This window comes from Falco cherrug, chromosome 8 (assembly GCF_023634085.1).
Source record: "Falco cherrug isolate bFalChe1 chromosome 8, bFalChe1.pri, whole genome shotgun sequence".
In the NCBI taxonomy this organism is placed as follows: Eukaryota; Metazoa; Chordata; class Aves; order Falconiformes; family Falconidae; genus Falco; species Falco cherrug.
Genome location: NC_073704.1, coordinates 36,598,625 through 36,622,467, shown reverse-complemented (window position 1 = coordinate 36,622,467; position 23,843 = coordinate 36,598,625). Strand labels below are relative to the sequence as shown.

At 40.8% G+C, this 23,843-nt stretch overlaps 1 protein-coding gene across 1 annotated transcript in view; it reads right to left on the bottom strand.

Annotated features, from left to right (window-relative positions):
* The window catches only part of THSD7B (thrombospondin type 1 domain containing 7B), a 270,043-nt gene that overhangs the window by 185,028 nt on the left and 61,172 nt on the right, over positions 1–23,843 (bottom strand). The window contains exons 4-5 of the mRNA XM_005433182.4: positions 18,091–18,342; positions 10,577–10,746 (exon numbers count right to left, since the gene is read on the bottom strand). Coding sequence (XP_005433239.2) covers positions 10,577–10,746; positions 18,091–18,342 — 422 coding nt within the window. The remainder of the gene's footprint in view (positions 1–10,576; positions 10,747–18,090; positions 18,343–23,843) is intronic.

Here is a 23,843-nt window from a genome sequence, read left to right as displayed (position 1 = left end):
ACCCAATATATGAGTAAACTTTTCTTTTTCTGATATTTTACTGTTTTCTTTAAAATTAATCATTTGAAGAAGAACACAACTTTTTTTTCTGTTTTTTTTTTTTTTTTAATAAAAGTCTTTGGTGCTCATAATCCCAATAAATTTTGATTTTCACATCCTGAAGCTGAGACTTCAGACCAATATCAGTGCTTATGATTCCAGCTCATCAGAATAACAGGATTAAACAACAGATGTGATTTAATTCTAAGCTGGAAGATAATACGTTAGTAAAAAAAGACCATTTTCTGAACGATTTCTGAGACACTGCAAGGCCTTTGACATGTTCATTTTGAGATTACAAGGTGGCACAAATCCAATTCACCTGAATGCTAACATAAACAGACCTTTTCTAGAGACCTTGCGAGTGAAGTGACAGACAGAATGAGATAAATATTAAGAGTTTTAAGGATAAGAGTATTTATTTTACCAAGAAGCCTCATGCATGGCTTAACCTGCCTTTTGGCATCAAGCTTTGCAAAACTGTATCATTTTTTACGTGAAAGGAAATAAAATTGAGTGCAGGTGGTCAACCCAAAGAATACAGACCAGTCCTGCTCTGCTGTAACTCAAGCTGCCATCGTTGGCAATAATCTAATAATCGTGAGGAGGAAAGAGCTGTTTCTATATTGCAATTTAACTATTTAAATGTAGAAGCCGCTAGATAAAGCAGGTTGGTTCTCCTGCCTTGAAAACTAACCAGCTACAATTTGTGTTTTGAATTCACTTTGGATAAAAGAGAAACAAGAAAAATGGATTACAGAAAGTTACAGACTCATGGAAGACTCCTTCCCATTCTGCAGGGAATCCCTGCCTTCCTCTCCCTGCCAGCCACCCTCCTGCTTCTCTTCTTTTCTTGGGCTGATGCCCTATTTAATTCTAGCACTGGGAGCTCTTTTCCCAGGACCAGCATCCTACTTGTCACTGGAATAAGACTGCTTGTTTACTTTCTTCCTTAGGCAATTCCATATATTCTATAAAATGTAAACCAGAAAATACAGACTACTCTAACCAAATATCCAAATATATTCTAGGTCTATGCCAGCTTATACTCACTCTACGTCACTACTATCTTCCAGTGCAAGTCTTCAGGAATAAGATAAGAACAAAAAGAAACAAACTGCATTAATAAATGCATATAAAATATCATCCTTTTCCAAAACCAGGCAGGTACAGAGCACCACAATTTCCAGCACGACAGCCAGACTGACTAGATGGACCACTGGGGTCCTCTGTAAGACAGTTTTATCCCTTCTTCAGCCATTTGATTGACACCTGTGATTTCCATCGGTTTTATTTAAAAGCCTGATGTGATTTTACATTGCTATTCTTTCATACTCCATTTTTCTGCTTTTTTTTTTTTCTTTTAATGAACTACAAAGTGTTTTTTTTCTGTGAGCCTTTTATATGACAAATTTCTCACGCACTGCAGCCTCCAAAAAGGCACAGATAGCCTGGCTGGGGATGTCTTGTTCAGGAAAAACCATTACGTTATGCCTACATTAAATGAACACAACTGCTAGGACTGTCTTTATATACCAGACAGTCTTCTGATTTCGCCCAATAATTGACTCTGTAATGGCATTTTCCTACATTCATACAGAAAAAGTATTTTTTGTGTGATTATTTTCCTTGGAAGAATATTAGCCACTTTTTTGGGGGAAGGGAAGAGGCAGAAGCAGGGAAGAGTGGGAGGGGAAGGCAATATCTCTGATTCAAGTAGCAGCTTATTTATTATGCTTGTTCGTACCTTTTAAAATCTCGTGTTCTTCCCACTCTATAGAACAAACTTGCAAAAGCAATCAAGTACTAATCTGGGAGCCTCTGAAACATTGCACATTTCTATAGCTGTTATATTGAATCTATCCTTTATAAACGCAGCTACAGCTGTTCCCAGCATCAGTGGCTGCCTCAAGTTTGAATTTTACTATTTGCTGTTATTTTTGGGTTATTGCTACCAGCAGGAGATAATAAATTGGGTTCTAAAGTATCTTGTTTCCCTATATATTTTTACTGAGGTAGTGATTTGGAGGAAGAGTGGAAGAGGAAATCAGCTCTGATACGATTATTTCCATAATGTAATTTTAAGCCAACAGATAAATTATCTGTGAATATAGTCATGTGGACACATACTTGCAAGCATACATACCAACACTATGTTAAAAAGCAATGATAACCAGACAGAGGGAGGAATGTATAGGACAGCATTTTGACTGCAGTGATTCCTTTCAAATTTAGTTTTTCCAACTCCTCAGGAGGTAAATAACACTTTTTTTCCTGGACCTTAACTTCACTCCTTTTTACAATGAAAAAACAAGTATTTCTGATATTAACACCTAAATGAGACATTTCTAAATATCACTAACGTATCTGGAATATATGCAAAGAATATCAGGGCTGTCTCTTACATACTGGTGCAGCCATATTTTAGCTAGTATTCAGTTCTCAAGGCAATAAATCCAGATGTTTGCCATATCTTTCGGGACAACTAAGCCAAATTAACGATTGCCAGGGTACAAGAAAGGGACAGCACATTTTTGTGAAAATTCTTACTGCCTTTGCCAGGCTTGTAAACCAAAGACACTCGGATCAATAAAAAGGGAAATTACTTGAGAAAATCACAAAGGAATGAGCTGCGTTATAAAAACACCTACATGTGTAAAACATAACAGGAATAAACCCAGCACAACAATTGTAACTAATTTCCCTAACCTGAAAGACTTGTTTTTGTAGCAAAACCAAAGGATTAGACAAAGGAGAAGCAGTGAATGTAATTTAACTAGGCTGGAAACGGCGCCAATCCTAGTCTGGTGCATCCCTCCATTAAAAAGCCTAACGCACCCCGTGCCTGATGGAAAGGGCTCCTTTATGCTTTTGAGAAGAATCAATTAGTTTTGAAGCCACAAGGCACAAAGTTGAAGTCCTATTTTCAATTAAAATCTATTTAATAGACAAGAAACAAAGTATGAATAGAAGGCTAATCACAGCATGAAAGAGGGTTAATAGCGGATTGCCAAGAGCAACAACGGTTTAATGTATTTCAGAACAATAAAGATCCTTGCAATTTTATTAAAGTGACACAGACTATTAGCACTCCATGGAATAAAAAGTTTCCCTGTGTCCATGCCCTCTGCTGTACAATAGGATCCTGATCCCAGCTGGGATAGCGTGTTGTTTTGCTACAGCAGAATTTGTAGAGATTATCAACAGAAACTGCAGATCTGGCAAAAATTCAGAGTGGACATGGGGCTTCCCACCAGCAGCCATGTGACTGAGCAGACCAGAGGTGACAAGTCAATAAGAGTGTCCAGGAAAAACAGTGCAGGCAACAGGGACACTGGGATGCCAGGGAAGGCAGTGATGGGAAAAAGGGATTCTCCAGGATGTTTGAGCCTTGCTGGCTGTTATCTGGAAAAGGCCACCAGATGCTGGAAATCACGGGGACAGACTGCCAGAGAGGGTGAGAGAAGCCGCAAGGAAAACAGGGGAGAATACCCAACGGTGAGCATATACTTCATGAAAGCTTCATAAAAGCGTGAATGTTGCCCATCGCTAAGTGCAGCATCAATTCAACAAGGAGGAGCACCGAGGAGCAGAAATCTGTTCTGTGAATGGTGCATCACCTCAGGGGTCCCGGTACCGCAGGAAAAGCACCGCTATGGATGTATCTATGATACCAGGACACGGTACAGGTGGCCCACAGCTAAGCTAGTGACATGCCAAGCTAGTCTGCTCACCGCAGGGCCAGGCCAGCCCGGACCCCAAAATCAGTAGGGCTGCTCCGTGCAGACCTGGCACAAGCTCACAAGCTTGATTCATCTCCAATGTCTTGTGTTCCAGGACCAGCCCAGCCGCCACCGCCTTCGCCCTCCCTCCCCAGTGTCCCAGTTTGTGGTGTAGCCTCACATACAAATCCTTTTATTTTTTCATCTCACTCAACATCACTGTTTGAACGCAGTGCGGCTCCCCATCCTCATAACAACAACAGGACAAAATTACTCAGAACAAACCGTCACTGTTTTGAATAAAAATAATCCAGTTCCAGTGGCAAAAAATAATGACAAAAATACAAATGCAATTAAAATCTTAGCTTTCAAAGATAAAACCCTGAACTAAAACCTAGTGCCTCATATAAACTGACTGGGCAGCCTATTATTTGCTGCATACAAAAGCCAGCTATCTAAATAAAAGTATTTATAAAGGGATAAATATTTCATGGTCATATCAAATAGCTTGTTGACAAAAAAAAGGCATATTCTTTAGAAGGCACCTTTTAGAAGGCACATTTCTCTCACTGTCAAAGTCTTTTTATACATTATTCTCTTCATTTTACTTTAATTAGTTTCTAGACATGAAAGAACTGAAAATACTACACCTCTAAAAGACATTAGGGAAAATGTTTTTTTCCCTAATGGATTGAAAGTAAAATTTTTGAAATACACATTTAAACACTACTGTCAAGCACCACAACGATCTGAATAAAATCATTTCCTCTCTCGCTTCTAAAGGGTTTCCCCCGAAGAAGCCAGCTGTTACATATTTATTTTTCCATTATGTGAGTTGTATCTCCTAAATTCTGCTCAGCATTTGGTGAGCTTACAGATCAATAACTCGGCATCCCAGCAATATAAATCTGATGCAGATTTGCCTGAATATATTTTACACTTCAGAGGTATATTTCTCATCTTTTCAAGCCAGTTTGGTCAGCCCAAGGATAAATAACTACTTTGGGATGAGATGGATCCCGGGGGGTGGGGGTGGGGGGGGTTTCTTCCACCTGAGGATGTGGTTTCTGTGATTCCAGACAACTAAGCTCCAGGCTGGGTGCTCCTGTTGCTGTACCACGAGCCAGTCGAACAAAGTTGGGGTTTTTTTCACACCACTGCTGACCATCAGTTCTCTGGCCCCTATGGTTCTAGTCAAGTTTTCTCATTACTCATATATTCCCTTCCAATTTCATAAACCAGACAAGGACAACCTGATTTAACCATCAAAAATCCCTAGATTCTAATTTCTGTAGAGTAAATCAATCTCCTTCCTGCAGCTTTACCAGCATAAATCTGGGGGTGGGGGTGGGGTGGGGCGGAGGGGAATACCAAACAGCGTGCATTTAATACAGGGCTGGTACTCCACACAGGGTCCATACTCATTCCTACAGTGCGTATCCCACACCAAGTCGTACAAGCAGCTTATCTCCATCAACACAAGGGTTTGGGGCAATAAATATGCAGGGTGGGAACAGCCATAAGTGATAACCACCTGCACAAGCAACTTACTGTTTCCAAGGAGTCTGACTCGGTGGCTCACAAGCCAGCCAGCATCCAAGGGGGGGTGGCACATTCCAACAGGACTCTTCGCTGCTATTTTTCTCTTCCCGAAACGACTTCCATCGTTTATTGAACAGATGCCGCATGTACCAATTTGAAACACTAATCCCCCAGAAGACACGCATTGTAAGATCATGATTCAGAGCAGAACAAAGAACTTGCAGGGGAAAAAACGCGTCACCTTCCTTAGGAAACGGAGCGTACAGAGCGAAGAAGGCAAAAATGTGCATTTTAGAGCTAAAGAAGACAACGGGGCAGAAAGAAAGGGATGAGAATAAATACAGAATAATTCAAGATATGATTGAAAGGAGTCCTCAAATTCTTCTCTGTGCAATTCTAAACAGACACTAATTTCTGGAAAGTAAAACATGGTGCCAAAACACCTGCTCTCTGGGAATTAAGGATAATCTGAAAAGTTCACGCATCAGATAAGACAGGATTAAACATTTTTGTCTATCGGAACCAGGGAGAAAGCTCACTGTTTTGTGGAATGCAAGAAAGGATAAAGGCTATAAAACTATCATTTTGAGACTCACATAAAAAGGACTTAAATGAAAGTGCAAGGAAACAATTTGACTTTACTGACAGAATCCCCAAATGGTCTGAAAGTGGCTTGTAAGACAAAAAAATACATCAGGGAACACACACGGGTATGGAACAGAAAGTAACGATTAGACCTGAAAAGGTACTTGAGTATTTACTAAGTCTTGAACTGTAAACAGACTAAAGGACTTCTTGCTGCTACAGCTGGTGACGCACAAGTTTACAAAAAAAATCTTACGTAACATTAAGCAGATGGATCACATCCTATAAATAAAGCAAAAATAGGTATATGCTGGTGAACTGCAATGAAGTAAGTTGAGAAATTATGTCTACCAACAGGTGAGGGTTGAGTATCTCTCAGAGGAAAGAGGGGTAGAAAAGTAATAAAGACTTCTGTGAGAAATAGTTTTGCAGGTAAACACTAAAGATTATTTAAGAATAACAAAGGCCTTTGTTAGTCTTAGAATAAGGCTATCTAAGAACAATAAATACCTCACACACCTGCTACTGAAATTCAAGATCAAATAAAAATAAATATATGAAGACAAATATAATGGAGACACTCATTAAGAAAAAAAAAAAAAAGTAAAGAAAACTTTAGAACCTTGCACAGGTATGAGAATTTAATGTGGATTTTCGGATGGGAAATAACAAAGATTAAAAAGATAGGAAACTTCAGTGATTTTCTGGTGAAACAGTAGTAACAGATACATTTTATTAGCCAAGTTTACTATGCTGGGTTAACAACAAAGAAGACTCAAGAAAGAACAGCATTTCACAAATGTCTTTTCAGTCCAGTAATTAAAACTTAAGCAGACAGGCTCAAAAAAAACATTATCAGAAAATTCTGAAGGTGAGGGCTAAATTGAATCTCATTCAAAGAAGTAAAAAAGAAAAAAAAGTCAATATATATAAGGCTCAATTTTACAAAATAATGACAGAGCAAGCAGATCCCTAGTTAGAAAGCCACAGAATATATGGAGAGAATAGCAATGCCAGTCACTAAAGACAGCAGATAACTAGTTCAGAGAAGAGAGGAGATGCTTCTGGAGAATCTTATAAAGGATGCCGTCCCCCAGACTACTGAGAAAGAGTCATAGTCTCTAGATAAATCCAAAAAGCAAAATTTAATTAGAAAACAGAAGGATACGCCCTGGCCTTCAGGAGAGAAGGTAAAAAATAAGATTAAATATAGGAATATTAAATGAGAAATAAGATTAAATATAGGAACCTCATAAGTTCATTAACTTTTTGAACATAAACACAGACACCTTTCCCAGACTCTAAGAGGAATTTTAATTCCCATATTATTGGACTGACTTACTGTGATTGAGAGGAGAGTTGTATTGCTAAATAAGGAATGAGATTTCATAAACTGATCACTGCATAATATTCTTCCATGCTTTTATCAAATGTCTTTTTTGTTGGTGAACTGGGGATTGTTAGTTAGTGTTGTTCACTCAGATTAATAAAAACTTATCATGGGAAAAATTTATTGTGGGAAAACACATCTAAGATAAGATTTTTGTGACTGTTGATTTTATAAAATGTTATATCAAATCACAGAACCCCACTTACAAAAGAGAAGAAAATGTGTCCCATGTTGGCAGTGTTTTGCTTTGAATATAAGTTGAGGATCTGCATTTCTGCTTTGTTTAAGAGTTTCCATATGAGTGAGCAGATTTACATCAAAAAAGAGGTATGAAGAAGGGTAACCACCACCATGTCTACAGTTTGTTCCACATCCAGGCACAGGCATCAGGAAGTATCCAGAGAGGAAGTGCAGATCGGAGCTGTACCATAGGTAGCTCACTTGCGTATTCTATGCTACTTTTCGTGCAAAATTTCTCTCCTTAAAAACAACATCATTTCAAACATGTAGATTTGCCGCTTGCATCTCTGGATATGAAAAGAATAATGATAAACTTGAAGTATCAGATGACCACCTCTCTGTGAAAATTAAGCATTGTAAATTCAAATGTGTAAAATTCAAGGAGACACTTAAAAAGAAAAAAACGCACGAGGATCTGTTTAAAGCTAATTACGTTCAAGTTCAGTCTAAATTAACTAAAGCCTTACCACTGTGTAGAGATGTAGATTCCTTGAACAGAACAGCTAATGGTTAAAAATAGCGCGGTCTCTTAACTTAGGTGCCTATACATTGGCTCACCTACATACACAGGAACAGACACCTGAATGACCCAACACCTTACCTATTTACTGTTTCCTGCCAGCCTTCCCCAGATGTAAGAGTCACAGAATGCAAGAATATTACAAAAAAATTCAAAGACTGGAAGACCTTCTGCTTCCAAATAACTCATCACTCATGTTGAAAGTATGGACTTCATCCTCAAGACCTAAAAAATATATAACCTCAGTTGGATCAAGACAGGGATTTCCTAGTTAGGTCACCTCTTGGGGGAGAAAGATATGAACTCTTATCTATGCATTTCTGAAAGTAATACCTGAGTGAAAATTTTCCATTTCCAGTATCTTAAAGTTGGAATTTTAGAATCAAAATCTAGAAAGACTTCAGCAGACTTAACCTTCTGAATAAGTGATATATAAGGACTCAAGAAAACGGGAGGTCTCTTTCTAAATATACACATTTTAATAAAAGAAGAAATAGATGGGAAGACTAAGCAAATTAAAAATGTGAGAGATATCCTTGGGGGATAAAAAAGCTTTGAGCAATATGTAGAAATACAACACAGATGGTACCTGTCTCCAGCTAGGATTCAACATATTTTATCCAAGGATGCTGCTGTAGAGACCACAGGACAAAATCTTCTTTCACATATGTCATTGGGACCAGGTCCAAATTCTCATTGGAAGTAACCAGAAGAATAACAACCGTGATGGACGGTAATATCCTATTAGACTCGCTTGTTTGATTCCTGAATGATCCCTTTAAGGACACTCAAGAGGTGAAGAAAGAAAAATTACCGTACTTTTGATGGTAGCAATTAGACTCTATATATTTGCCTATACGTGGAACGATTAACTTCCTCATCTTCTCCCCACCACTGAAAAAATGGTACAATAAAATATGAGATGACCTACTGATGAATACAACTATTCCATCCGTTCAGATTGACAGAAAAGAGGCCAAACAAGATGTCATTCCTTACTTACTCAAAGAACAAAGATTGATCAGTTAGCAAACGATACAGACCGAATATTACTGGATAGGGAAAGATAACAGGGAAGGCTTTCCCTCCTTCTATTTACATGTGACTATGTTGACTACAGATGGGGTTCTCACTTTCTAAGGACTACTGCATATCAGCAGTACTGCCTTGAAACAGCAGTAATAATTTATATCTTGTGTAATTGCTCTGCTCATTTGTTTTTTTCAGTTGCCTATATGAATTTATTGGGTTTTTTAGAGAAAGAGTTAGAACTGTAAAAACAAGGAAGAGATATCCCAGTTTTTGCGTTTCGTTGAGGGGATGGCTTCCAATTTTTAAGCTGAACTGAACTTTGAATAAAGGAAAAACCTGCAGGTGATCACACACTGGATAGATAGCACTAATTCTGTTGTGAATTACGTTGGTGCAAGGGTTTCAGATGCACTCCTCTAATCTTCTTGAGTAATTCACAATACTGAAAAAGAAGAATGAAGTGTGCATGAAGTCAGTTAAAGCTTGCAGCTCACCAACTTGCTGTACAGTGGCTGCATGGACCACAGAAGCAGTCAGAAGGACAAAGACAGTCAAGAAACGTTACACACCTCTCATCAGCAGCGCTTCTCTTACTTTGCAAGTCATGTGCATCACACACTTGTGTGAAAAACAGCGGCAGTTGTGCTGGGAGAGCAAGGTAGTGCCAGACGTTTGGGAGAAGGTGCAGCAGCAACTATGCATGAACTGAGCAAAGATTAAAATGGGTCTGGTTTTCTATAATCTCAGTCTCTGTGGGATGCCAGGACACACCAGGCATACAGGAAACATTTGCTTTGCCTTTGCAAGTAAATAAATCTAAAGATACGATATTGTGTTCTTATTATCTTACATCTCTGCTCAAAAACATATTCTGGAAGAGCACTACATAGAGTAAATAAAACAGCCTAAGATGAATTATTCATCATGCATCTGTAACTACTCATTATTCTTCTAAAAGGAATATAACTCACTTACAGAGTCCAAAAACTGTCTGTCTGCTCAGAAGTTGTGACAATATTATTTTTGCTTTCCCCTTCAAATCACAAGAAAGATTGTGTATCAGTCTGAAGCGGAGGCTAAAGCCATATCTGGAATGGAGTGTGACATCTTTTTTTATACTCTAAACCAGGACTAAAACCACAAATAACTGTATTCAGATACCAAGGGTCTGGACTGCCTGATATATGAAGAGGAACAAAACTCAACTGCAAGCAAAATTTACCTCGTTCATCCTTTAAAACCCTCCGACACAAGTAACCTACAGAACTGGCAGCAATTCACCCCAGAAGGCTGTGGCTCCTGGCAGTTCCTCAGGAACCTGAGGACCATGCCCTCCTGCTCCCTCTGATGCTGAGTAACACCTCCCTGTGTGAGCACAGACACAACGAGGGCATCAGCCAGCCAAAGCCCACTAACAATTGCATGTTATCTACTTTTTTCTTCCTCCCGTTTCTCTTACTCAGATCTACTTGGGCTAGACATTTCAGAATGACCCTACGCGCGTACCTTCCTTCAGCCGGTGCATCCCGAGTTCCACGGTGATTTGGCCGCAGTAGACCTCCCGGGTTTGTATGCCACCTCCACAGAGGCTTACGTGCTTGTGCTGGCGAGGGTCCTTCTGGTCAAGGAGGAGGGACACCTGGCAAGCTTTCCATTCAGAAGTCCTCCAGGCAAACCTTTGGAAATAAAAGAGAGCAGGTAAAACCAGAGGTTTTGAAAGCTTGTGGGTGAGGGAGCAGTACTTTATTGCATGACAAAATACAATTGGTTTAATCTTTATAGCAGCATTTCCCTGTCCAAAACAGGGAATGTTCTGAAACATTTTGAATGTTAGATTTGCAAAGGTTAAGTATTTGCTATTTGTCTGGAGTACTTGTGTAAAACTTTTCACATCACACTAATCTCCAAAGCATTCTGAAACACTAAATCATCCTGACAACACCTTTGAGCAGAGTGCAAGGAAGGAATGAAGATTAAGAGGTTCGATTAAGTGCGAAAACCAGTTTTCAAACATGTGGCTCAAACCACTAAACCACACCTCTCTGCCAAGAGCTGGACATCTCACTCTGAAATGCACTTAATAGCTAAAAGCCTACATACGTCAATGGAGCTCCAGGCACCGGGCGGCTTTTCTACAGGTGACAGCTTTATAAATGCCTAGGGTACTACCGATTTCTCCAAGGGATGGGCTAAAGTAACTCAGTTCTCTCATTTCAGTTTCCAGAAGCCGAGATACACAGCAAGCTCTCGATAAAAATACTTTCACTCTATATTCTGTCCACATCTAAACAGCACTAATGGTTTCAAGGAAGGATAACTCTCTTGGGCACAGATATGTGAATGCTGTACAGAATCATCATTGGTGTGCACCAGCTTAAATGGCAGAAAGGACTTCTTAAAACTGTGGGGAAAACCATATTGTGTATCAGTGGAAAGCAAAAGTTATTTCCCCATCATGTCTGAAAATGTAGAGCATATTTCTAATACAACAGTTTTCACAGGCATAATTCAGTTTGGTTCACAGGTCACAGTATCAGTGGAGTAAATAAGAGCCCGAAGTCTTTCTTAGCTTCCTGAACACAAATCTTAGGCAATATTGGTTTTATAACCAATCTGTTCACACTTCTGCTGCTTTATTCCTTTGCTCCTCTAAATTTCATGGTTTACTTTATCCATACAATCGTTGGGTTTAGTGTAATGTATACTATGTAAAATAATTTCCTTCTTTTATCCTCAAGATAAATGCTCTCTCCTCTTACAGCGGATCCACAGTTGTTAAAACTACATCTGTCTGTTAACCTGCTGACTGATCACTGTAAACTCAAGCGCAATGGGGTGTCGCTGCAGAAAAAGTCTTTCACGTTCTAATTGTGTATTCTCCTTAGTGAGTATCTGTTCCCAACTACAGCTATGGCAAGGAAACACACGTCTCAAAATTATATAAAAAATAAATACATTAGTCTGCCTGAGCAAACAGCAATCTCCTCTTAAATTCTTATGCTGTAAATACAGGCATAAGAATGATTTCTAGCCACAAAGCATTTATGAATTTTGTAACATACTCATGGCAAACGTTTGTGAATACTGCCAATTACTTTTATTTTACAGGTGCTTTTTGGATGAGCTGTCATGCTCTCTTAAATAATATACAGTATCGTGTCCAAATTTGGATACACTCACAGGGTTTATTACCAACAGAGAAAACAATAAAGAATGCACTTTTCACATGACAAGCATGAAATACTTGAACTCCCACAACATATAAAGCACAGCTATGAATTTTTTCTTCTAGGAGTCCTTTCTGGGGATTCCTCATCACATTTCTTGGGCCTGCAGTGTTAAATGCAACCTTCTCTTATCACAAAGGCAATGAAAAGTGCTCTTCAAACAACATGGGGTGAGGAGGATTCCTCCTCCACACCACTTCAGGACATCATGCTCTTCAAATTCTACACTTTCAAAACTAGAAGCTTAAATACAGAACACACACCTCTCTCTGCAGCCATGGAAACAGTTGTTTTAGGGAAGTAAAAATGATAATTGACTAAAGAAAAAACTGATTATCAATGTCTGGCTTAGTAGTCAGCTGTGAACTCTGGATCCTAAAGACTCATTTCCAGAGGTGTGAGCACCTGCTTCTCCTATTCAGCATGAGTTGTGGGAGTTAACACCTATGAAAATTAGGCCATCAGTGATTAAAATTATGCAAAATAACTAAATCTGAGCTCAGAGATAATTAAACTTCATCAGCCCCTGAATCTAAAAAAAAAAATCCCTTTAGTTCTTAACGAACAGCTATTGGGTGCTGCAGCCAGCACCTGCTCTGCTGGGAGCAGCTCAAAGCCTCAGCCCCATCAGCCCATCCTGCTTCTTCCCAGCTGGACATAGTCTCAGCTGTCCGGAATTTTCCGGTAACAAATCCCGACTCCCAAGCATCAGCTGTTTAAAAGGTACACATTTGCACAGCCATGAACAAGCCCACTACACCAGAAATGCATCCAAGGGATTGCTATCCCACCCAGCAGGAAACCTAAAGCAAGATCTTTCCAGATGGATGCAGTGACCTCAGAGAGCTTTGTGACAGACTCTTTGCAAGGTTTTAAGCAGCCTGGCTGATACTCATTATTAGCTTGCCCATCTACGGACTACACTAAAGACAATGAGAATTAACATTACTTAACAAAGAGAAACTGACTGCCTAATATCTCTATATTTAATCAGAAGCTCGTTAATAGCCATTAGCAAAAAAACCCAGAGATTACTGGCTGGCAAATACTTGGGGGGTTTTGTAACTTTGGCAACTTCAAGCCAGTAGTTGCAAATTCTTAGCAATGTCCACAGTGGGTTTGTGACATGACTGTAATTCCTGCAACTGAACAAAAATGACCAAAGCCACCAATGCCACTATGGATGTTCTGCTGTCAGAGCAGACCGTACAAGAAACGCGCTGTACCAGCGCTAAGCTAAGGGGCCAGTGCCATCCAGGCACGCCATTCACCATCCCCAGAGGGTGAAGAGTGGGGTAACTGGAAGTCCAAGGGACATTACACATTTGGGTCAGTTAGCTCCAGCGTACTCTTGTGATCCCTATGCCAAAACCTGTTGCTAGCAACAGTTTCAAATGCCATAGATTGAACATCTCATTTTAACTCCTACCAGTACCTAGACTGATGCAAACTCAGTGTTGTTGCAAGCCCAGCTGTGATCCATGTTCATCTACAGACCTCTTACTACAGCTAAAAAAAATAATCTCAACCTTTCCCTTTGGATTCCCAATAGGCTTGTTGCAGTTTTTGACAATACTGTTTGAGTTACAGGAGGTGTAGCAACCTCAAAGATTGACATACCCCATTGGTGATGGTTAAGAGGACTAGCTAATGTCCCAGATGGGGAGCTCCAGAAGCCACAGTTATATCAGTCTGCTTAAGACAACGGGCAAGCAAAACCTGCTAGTTTAGAAACAATAAACTGTGTGCTTGAGGTATCTAGGGGGGAACTTGGCTGATGAAGCTGAAAGGCCTTTCACATCATAAGCAGTGCTGTGAATTTCCCTGCTGAACAGCCAGCGAGGCGGCAGAAGAGCAGGTCCCACAGACCTGTTACAATCAAGGCACACAACGCTCTCGCACCGCGACGCCCAACCGCGGCCAGAGGGAAGTGCCCAGCACGGAGCTGGAGCACCAAAGCTTCCCCACCTGATCCAAGGGGAGGCCCCAAAGCTGCCCAGCTGAACGGAGGTCATTGCTGCATGCCCAGGATGGGTGAAGGTCAAAGGGCTGAAGAGCAGCGTTGCCACCACTCCCAAAGCGTAACTCCAGCAGCCCGCTAGCAGGGTTCCCTGCATTTTCTTTCAAGTCTTTCCTGCCTCACACTAATGCCTTCTCTTTAATTGGCACCCATAATAGGCCTCATTTACAAAGTGATACCATCACACCTGTATCTCAGCAATAACCCCAAGCTGTTTGGGGAAAAAAACCACAAAACCAAAAACAACACAAAAAAACCCACACAAAACCTAGGTCTAAAAACTTACCCATTTTCCATCATCTAACTTCTGAAAAGCTTTGAATTTCCAACAAAGCAAAGAGGGTTTTTTTTTCTAAATCCCTGTCTTGTAACATAGCAACCACAACCAAAATGAAAGATTTAAAGACATAATCATAATCCTGCAAAATCTATCTATTCCCAGTGAACATGAAAGCTACACATCAAGGATAAAAATGATATAATACATTGTTTTAAAAGTGATGACTCAGTGACAGTTATGCAACAAACAAGTGCTCAATATCTTTCCAATTTATAGTAACCTCTTGGTCTCTTTAGTTTATAGGACTTATGCTCTTAGCGTTACACAAGTTTTATACCTGTATATACCCATTCGCTTTAATTGAACTATCCCAAATTTATATCACAATAAAAGAAAGTAAAATCACCTCCTATGTATTTAAGCTTTTTAAGCGCTTAATCTAATCCCTTCAGAACAAGCAACCAAAAGTAAAACAAAGCACAATGCTCTGGAGTCCTACATGCAGTTAAAGTGTTTTATTTTCTTCATTTAAAATATTGATTAAAGAAGTTACTGTAAACTTCAGCCATAAAATTAAAAGGCCTTCCCATTTAACAGCAAATTTACACTAATTGCCATGTACCTGTGATGGGACCTTTAACTTGTACTCTTGCCATGGACATAGAGATAAGACTTAACGCAGCAGTTTTGTTTTTCTTCTCCCCCCTCTGGATCCTTTTAGGAGGTTGGACTATAATTTCATCCATGTCCCCTGCTGAGTATAACTCTGCAAGTGCTTCCTCTTGAGCTGCTGCTTCTTCTGTGTTGGTGGAAGTACTCTTCGGTATGTACCTTCATTCAGGCATGAGGTGTTCTCCATCCCTACTTTAAAAAACAGCCTCTAGAGAATCCCCTGCCTTCACCTGCTCAGAGACTTGCTCTGTTTCTGGTCCATGTCCTCACCAGTTGTTTGTTTTGGGTTTTTTTGCTGTAGCCTGGAGTATGCTTTGAAAAAGTCTTGCCAAAAGAATAAAGCTAAAGGAAAGGCTACTTGTCTTAAAATCAACGAAAACATAGCCAAGAGCATATTTCAGGAACTGGGAAAGTGCACAGGACTCCCACCTTAAAAGATTTTAAGACTAATCTGATTAGGCAAACACAAACCAGAAAGAAAGAATGAATGGTTTAGTGTTGAGACCAGACAAATGAAGGAGAATGTCTTTTATTTCTGCTACTGAATCTCCTTAAATTCATCATCATCTTAAAAGGGGAAGAAAGAAAAGATAACTGTTTGGTAAGCTTCAGCAAAGCCACAGATGAAGTGGCATATATTTAAGGGGAAAAAAAGCTTAATCTTACTAGGTATTACACCGCAAAGAGAATATGCTCAAGCAAGGAGAACAGGAGCATCAAAGACTACTTATATTATTTCATAGGGATTAAAACTGCATCCCTCTATGGCTGAAAGCTACTGCTTTCCAGTGTGAAATACTCCCAGCATCTTGGCCACCAATTCCCAAAGACCAACACCAAATCACCAGGCTGTGAACTGTAACAAGGACCGATAACATCCTTTACCAGCTGCTGACACTTAAATAACATACCTAAAAGTGTTTGACTTGTGTTCATTAATACAAAATTCTGGCCCCCACAGCCTTGTGTCTGACAGACTCAGAGCACATACTACAACATTCTAGCTTTTCATTCCTGCTCGTTTCTGCAGTATTAAATGGCTAAATCAAAGTCTACTAATAAGGCACTACTGTAAAATTCTTCTCAGTACTGCATAGTGTGAGAAGCTCATAGCCTACCACTTGCATTTTGAGATATTACATCCCTATGGAAAAAAAAAACCCAAACCAACAACAAAACAAACACACACAATTAACCAAATACCAGAATATTTTTTTCCCCCCAATATTTGTAGTTAAGTGGCTCTATTAACCTATAAGTCTAATGTCATTTTTCTGGGCTAGGTCATTAGGCAGTTTACCCTAGCCCACGCAGATGGCATTGCCTGAAGGACTAAAGGTGTGCAGGTATGGTGGGATGCAGAAGGTTGAAGGGCTCCTAGCCTCATGAAAACCTGGGCATAGCAGCGATATACCAAAAGAACCACAGGTGTCCTTCTATAGCGAGAGTAGCACCTCCACAAAATTGTCAGTGTTCTGCAGGTTCTCAACTTCTGGGCCCTCCTGGCTCTTCACCAAGCTCCTGCAATCATTTGTACTTTAATACAGTGCAGTGCCAAAAAGCAGAAGCAAGAAACTAGGGACAGGCACGTGTCGGTTCACTCCCTGATAAACTACCAGCTGGTCTACCCTAATCAGGTGTCACCTGCACCCACACTCCTGCACAAAATCAGCAAGACAATGTGTTAATGTATTGTCTTTGAAATTGATGTGCATTGGGGCAGGAGCAAAAAAAATCACTCTGTAAGAGCCTTTCCGTAGCACGTAATCAAGCAACATAAGGGGTTTTTTTATATACTTCCCCTCTTCTGCTAGCAGGGTGCATAAAAATGATCAGCATTTGATTTTGAATGAACCCAACGATACAGAGACACTTTTACAGGTCACACCTTCCTAAGAAATGTATCTTGCAAAGGCTTTATCAAAGGTTTTGGCAGTATCTGGCACAGCCCCAGAAACTCAGGTGTTGAGCACCGAATAGACCTCCCATTAAACACTCTCATTCACAGACAGGGAGATTTGTCTGCATGCACATAAAATTTTATCAATCTTGAAGCATTTTACAGTCAATCTCAGAACGTCACATGAAAAATTAAGCAATATTTTATATTCTTTGCAAAGCGAACTAGAAAACCCCTATGCTAGCCTGGCCAAGCATAACGGCATGGATTTGCAGTCCAGAAAGGCGAGATCCTCACCTTCTGCCAGAATTAAGATTGCCATAAACCAAGCAAGCACTCAAAAGTGCAAAGTTTCTCATTTCAAGAGGTGCCCAGAGGGAAGCTGAGTAAAGCCCAACCTATTACCTCTGACCAGCTCCCACTTTCCCCAAGGAGGACCGGGATTTTTCTTATGGAGAGATGAAGAGGAATCATTAAATTTTATGTAAAAATTGCAATTTCAAAGCCAATAAAAGCACAGCCATGGAGACCTGCCCAGTCTGTGCAGCTGAGGAAATTCTCTGAAACAGCAATCAGTACGAAAGCCCTTCCAGAGAACAAGAGTATCAGCTCTCAGTCTTTAAAATATGAAAACATAAACTCTAGTGGGTGTTAATTTAAATTTATTTCTATATGTAAGTGTAATTATTGTAATAGCAATAACGATAATAGTAACATTTTTTGTAATTGTTGCTAACAGTAATAGCACTAATCACAGTTAAGGATGATCAAATCGATGATCTTTTAGACATGGAGAGGAAGCATGACACGTGACCCCCTCCAAGCACCAACACTGAATAAGGAAGATCTGCTCTCCACAAGGCAGTCACCAAACAGGGGCGTCTTTACTTCCAAAAACCGGGCTAAAAGCACTTGCTATACCTGGGGCAAGGCTGCAGCAGCTCCTTCCCTCCCACGCTGCACGCTTCCCTCTCCTCCAGCTCTGGGCATTGCCTCCCGGCACCCACAGCCACACTGCGCAGGCCACGGCGCCGGCTGCGAAAGCCAGGGGTGAGCTCTCCCCAGCCGCAGGTCTGCGAGCAGGTGCTCCATGCGGACCACTCTGACGTCTCGCAGTCTTTGGCGATGACACAGGACTTGAAGGTCAAAGGGACAGGATCTTGCAGGCAGAAGCTGCAACAAGAACACAGTAAAACAGCTGAAGAGGTCTTGCTTAATTATTTATTTTTATTTTTATTTTTTTCAAGCCAAACCTCCAAAGAAGAAATCCACGGTCATGCGGGTAAATCAGAAGACCTGCCTCAACACCAACACAGTTAGAGTAAGAGCAGCTGTAATGTCGTGCACGTAACACACTTCCAGGGAGCTGTGGGTGCAATCTTGCAAGCCAGGTAGTTGCAAATAATGCACCTCATTTATTTCAAGTTAAAACAGATGCAAAAGGCACTATATTTGCTCCTGTGTAGTTAGAATTTCACAGTTTATTCAGGATGGAAAATAAAAGCCAAGCCCCAGAGAAATACTGCCACTGGTAACCATTCCCATCATCCCACGCACAGGACGAGCTGTCTGCCATCCATCCAAGTGTCAGCACGTCCTGCTGAGCACCTTTGCTCTTCTAAAAAATAATTAGTCATACGCTAATAAGAAAGGTGTTGGTTTTGTGAGGCTGTTATCAAACAAAAGCTGTCAAACAACGTCAGAGGGTTTTCAAACCTGACAAACCACCAGAGATCCAGGAACGCTGCAAAGGTGGCTGTGTTTTGGGACTCAGTTACTCCTGCTGACATTAGGACACGATCTTCACTCATTCTGGAACACATGAAGGCACCGCACGAGGCCCAATAAAATGGAAGACCAAATTTTAAGAGCTGTCACCTGTTGATGTTTGGTATCAAGATACAAAGGCCCAGAATAAAATTTTCAGGTGTTTCAAAGTTACAATAGTTTGTCACAATAGAAAAGTAAGGCAAACGTAGGAAATGCTTCTGGGAGAAGACAAACCTCCAGACTAAGGCCACCATTCTTCCTTGCTCTTCCACTTCTGTCTCAGCCAGTGGATGGTTCTCCTGCCCTGCGCCCACTGGGAGGGACCCCACAGGGCACAGGTGCTGCTGCTCCATCTCACCCCAGCTGGAGAGCAACCAAAGAGTCACTACATCTCCCAAAATGGGAGAAAAAAACTTTTCTCGTCTCTCAAAAATCTTAGATGCCTGAGGTAACAGAGCACGAAAGGACACACCAAAAGAGGACTGAGGTACATCCGAGCAGAGACGTCAGTGGAGCACCACGAAGGATGGGATGGGGCAAAAAAAGATGAAAGCCAGACAAAAAGAGGAGTCGCCAGGAGCCAAGGAACCAAGATTTTCTGGGTTCTGCCTAGTGTTATACAGGTGATGCAGACTGGCCTCCAAAATTAAGACCATACATGAACTCAATGTGAACTCTCTCTAAATGTGTCTTCTCCAGCCTCCAGTTGCTCACGGTCAGGCTTTTGCCAACTGTAAGGAGCAAACAGAGGTACACTGCAAAGGTGTGAAATCCAGAGCTGCTGCCAGGGAACCAGCCATTACCTCACTTTACAGCACAGTTTCACTAACCTGACTTTCTCTAAAGAAAACAGACTGGGGCAATCACCTCAGGATTGCAGGGCGGTCTCATAGGGGGATAGGGGGAGCAGAGAAGATAAAGAACGTTCACTTGCTTCTCCTCCAGCCTAGAAATTGGCCCTGTTTTCACAAAGGTCAATAGGAATGATCCCACTGAACCACATCAAGTTTGACTAGACCCTCAACTACCAGCAAAATACAGCATTTAGTGGCTTAACGTCATGCTTCAAACTAACAAAAATTAAATACATTTTTTTTTTTAAAAAAAGTGTTACACCTTTTTGTCTCTGTTCCCTCACTCAGAATAACACATTAATCTCACAGGTGCTGTGAGGGTGAATTTACTGAGGTTTATTTTAACAACTGCATACAGCAGAAAAAGCCTGTGATACAGCCCCCTCAAAATAAAATTATTCTGGCTTACAACTCAAAATGTCTTGTTCCTCCATTACATGTCAAATGCAACTGATTGCAAAGCTGTCTAGTACACAATGTCAATACTACTGAACCAAGGACTGAGAAGTAATAATCATTATATCTGTACTTATTAACCCAGGGATTTTGAGTCTTGTTTGGAATACTAGGTTAGGTGGAGCCACATGAATGGTAATTTTATTTCCTTTTTTTGCACTTTTTCAACAGTTACCAGATGAGCCACCTGTACCACAACATTAACAAGAAACAAGAATTCCTGATTTTGAGGAGATAAAACAGTAGTACTTACAAATCACTCTCAAAACTGACGGTACTAGAAAACTAGAGGTTATCTGAGAACACAGCATAGAGGGTAACTGATCTCACATTTTAAAGAGTGATCAAAATTTCATATTCAGATACCACTATGAAAACCCAAATCATGCTGGATCTTTACTGAAATACCAAACAAAACGAAGCCTTTAAAAATCTGCTTGGAGGTTGTCTTTAATACTATAATATCACTAGCCCCCATTCTTAGCGAGACAATGCCTACAATGCCTCTCTCTCCTAATGGCTTCAAACCTGGGCAGCCACTCTGCCCAGCAATCATCCTTGCTATTTGCAAAAGCCTTTGAAGTATGCATAGACTGAATAGCTGCTTCTTTCCCTGAAAATCCCTTCACTGCTCCTACTAGAAGAGGCTAAAGAGATAACTTTGTTGACCTTAAGGTGAACAAGACGTGGAGCTGGCAATTTCCATCCTTCTGCTTGAGTAGGTTTTTGAGAGAGAATTACATGCAACTGCCTAACAGAAAGCGAATCTAATTAACTTGTACCTACTCATTCAGAGCCTCAAAGTCAAATTAATTGTGACACCAAGCAACACAAAGACAAATGTAAAAACACGCTTTTGCATGAAATTCAGACAGAGTCTTTCATGTCACAGATGTATTTAGGACAATCTAATGCAGATAAAGCCCAGACGTGCGAGACACTTGCTGATCTGAGCCTGCACACCAGATGTGTATTTGCACTGCTGTGGTTGCATCCAAACTGGCAGGGAGGAGGAGGTCTTAGGGACAGGGATACTATGTAAGCCCTGTTTATAAATCAACTTTCCACATATTAATGTATCAGGTTAAATTTACTTCTTGGGAGTCAATCTGGTAAGTACTGATATGGAGAAATAATGTGAAATGGGGATAATGGACATGGATTGTGATTGTATGTGTCTGCTTAAGGAATGTGGGTATGGTGACTAGTCATGGGTGCGGTGACAACTACAGTTTTGGGGAGACGCCTGCCCCTCTTCCTCTAACAAAGGGGAGACGCCTGCCCTTCTTCCTCTAACAAAGGGGCTATTTAAAAGAGAATAAGAAAAGATGAGAGACATTCAAATGCTATCTAGAGGGAGGGAGTGCTAAGTCTCCTTGCTGGAAAAGATTGGGTGGTCACAATCACCTGAAGAAGATCGGGTGGTCACAAGGACATGAATCACCTGAAGAAGATCGGATGGTCACAAGAACATGAATCACCTACAAACCTGCAAGACCACCACATTCCAGGAAACGGACTGATAAGCTAATTAACATACGAAGCGGGGTTTAGGTAACGAATATGTATAGGCGTTAATTGAATATTCATTTGTTCATTGTATAAATGTGAGATGGTTCGTCACTTCGGGTATGCACGCTTGTGGAGGAGCGATCCCCCGTGCATCTGCGCGCAATAAACATACCTACTTTATAACTTTCGAGTTATAGAGTCTAATTCCGCACGTCAGTACACATAGTTATACATATAGCTACATAGATCTGTGATATAGCAGGGTACTTACATGATTTATGCTTTTTTCTATGCTACATGCTTGAATTGACACTAAAACTAGAGGAATTGTTTCACAACCTAAGTTAGCTTGCCTGCAGCGTAAGATAGATCTGTTAGTTGGCAGGCAGCAGCAGCACACCACCTAACACGCTCAAGTGTAAGAGCCCTCTTACCCTCTCGTGTACTGAAGGGCAATAAACCACATACCAACACAAAAAAAGACCCCACTAAACCAAAGAAAACATACTCATGCCTGTTTCACACTCATAGTCCTGGAGCTACAAGCAGAAAAGCAAGAGGGGGAGGAGGAGAAGTGGTCCCATGGTCCCATGTACCACTCCTACTGCGCAGCTCCGCATCCCCCGTGACTGTAACTGCAGGCTGCTGCCCACATTGCAACACAGCTCTGCTCCTCCAGCTCCAGCCACGCTGTCCTCATGAGATACAGTGATTGTGCAGCCCCAAGCTGAACCACATCATCTTTCCATTCTGGACAAAAAGTTAACTCACCAAAAAATTAGTAAATTTTCCAATGGTTCAGTGCATCTGTGTGATGTGCCTTACAGTCACACAGTTCCCACATCCACCACAAGGAAATGAGTGGGAACACATCTATCAGCAGGAAAAAGAAGCAGTGTCCTTTTAAAAACTGTCCAGGAGCAGTGCATGATTAAATCAGGTTGGGCACAGCACAGAAATTATCCCTGGTTTCCTTTCCCAACCATATCAATACATACAGAATTAAAGCTGAATGCGTTTCCTTACATTAGAGGATGAGACAGGTGGTTATTGTTGAACCTTTCATACTGGAAAGATAATCTCTGAAATAATTTGACACACTAAGAAGCTATCACCATGCCCACGCTGCTGGTACGGGAGGCAGCACCAGAAGGACAGGGTACCGCTCCAGCAGCCAGCCTCCCCCCCGGCAGCTCAGGGAAGGCTGCCAGCAAGGGTCAAGCCAGACACAGGAATGCATGCTCAAATCCACCTGCTGCAGAGCAAGAAAATCCTGAAGTGAGCTAAACTACACTGATAACAACACATTTCCATTTCTTCCCTTTTTCTAACATAATCTCCTGTTCCATAATCAATGACCCAACCTTACCGGCCGCTGGAATACACACTACCTGCCTCTTGCGCTTGGCTAATATTAGGGTCTAATAATGGACACAGTCTTGCCACATTCCTAACAGCACAATAACTTTTTTTCCCCTTAGGAAACCATCAATCAATGTTAGCAGGCATACTTTCAAAATGTATTTTAGGGTCCTCAAGAGCTGCCAGAGCTGTTTTGGATACTGACGATACCATATATTCAATCTGTACAGCAAAGGCTTCTTTGGCAGGAGAAACACCAGTCCCTCCTGCACCAGGGTGGTAAGGGAGACGAGGAATATTTGGCCATTATACAATGACCAAAAGGAAGGGAAAGGGAGCTGGGATTCCTGTAAGCCAAACACACACAGGGCTTTGGTGTCTAAGATGTCTAAGTTTTGGTGTCTCCAAAACTTAATGCACCAGATCCTGTTTCAATTAAAAAAAAAATGCCGACTTACATTTGCGCTACCCTAGGCTGCCACCAAAATCTTAGGGCTAAAGAAGCAGCTGGCTTTCAGCACAATTTGAAAACAGAAAGAAAAAAAAATATTATTGGGCACTACTTCTAAAATGTTACTTACTGAAATGAAAAAAATGGTTACTGTTCCTTTGTTTCATGTGCCTTCAATAAAAGCAAAGGAAATAAACAAAACTTTTTAAAAGCAGACTAGAAAATAAAATCTCTTTTTTATCTGATAGCTCAGGGATTTGTTTTCAATC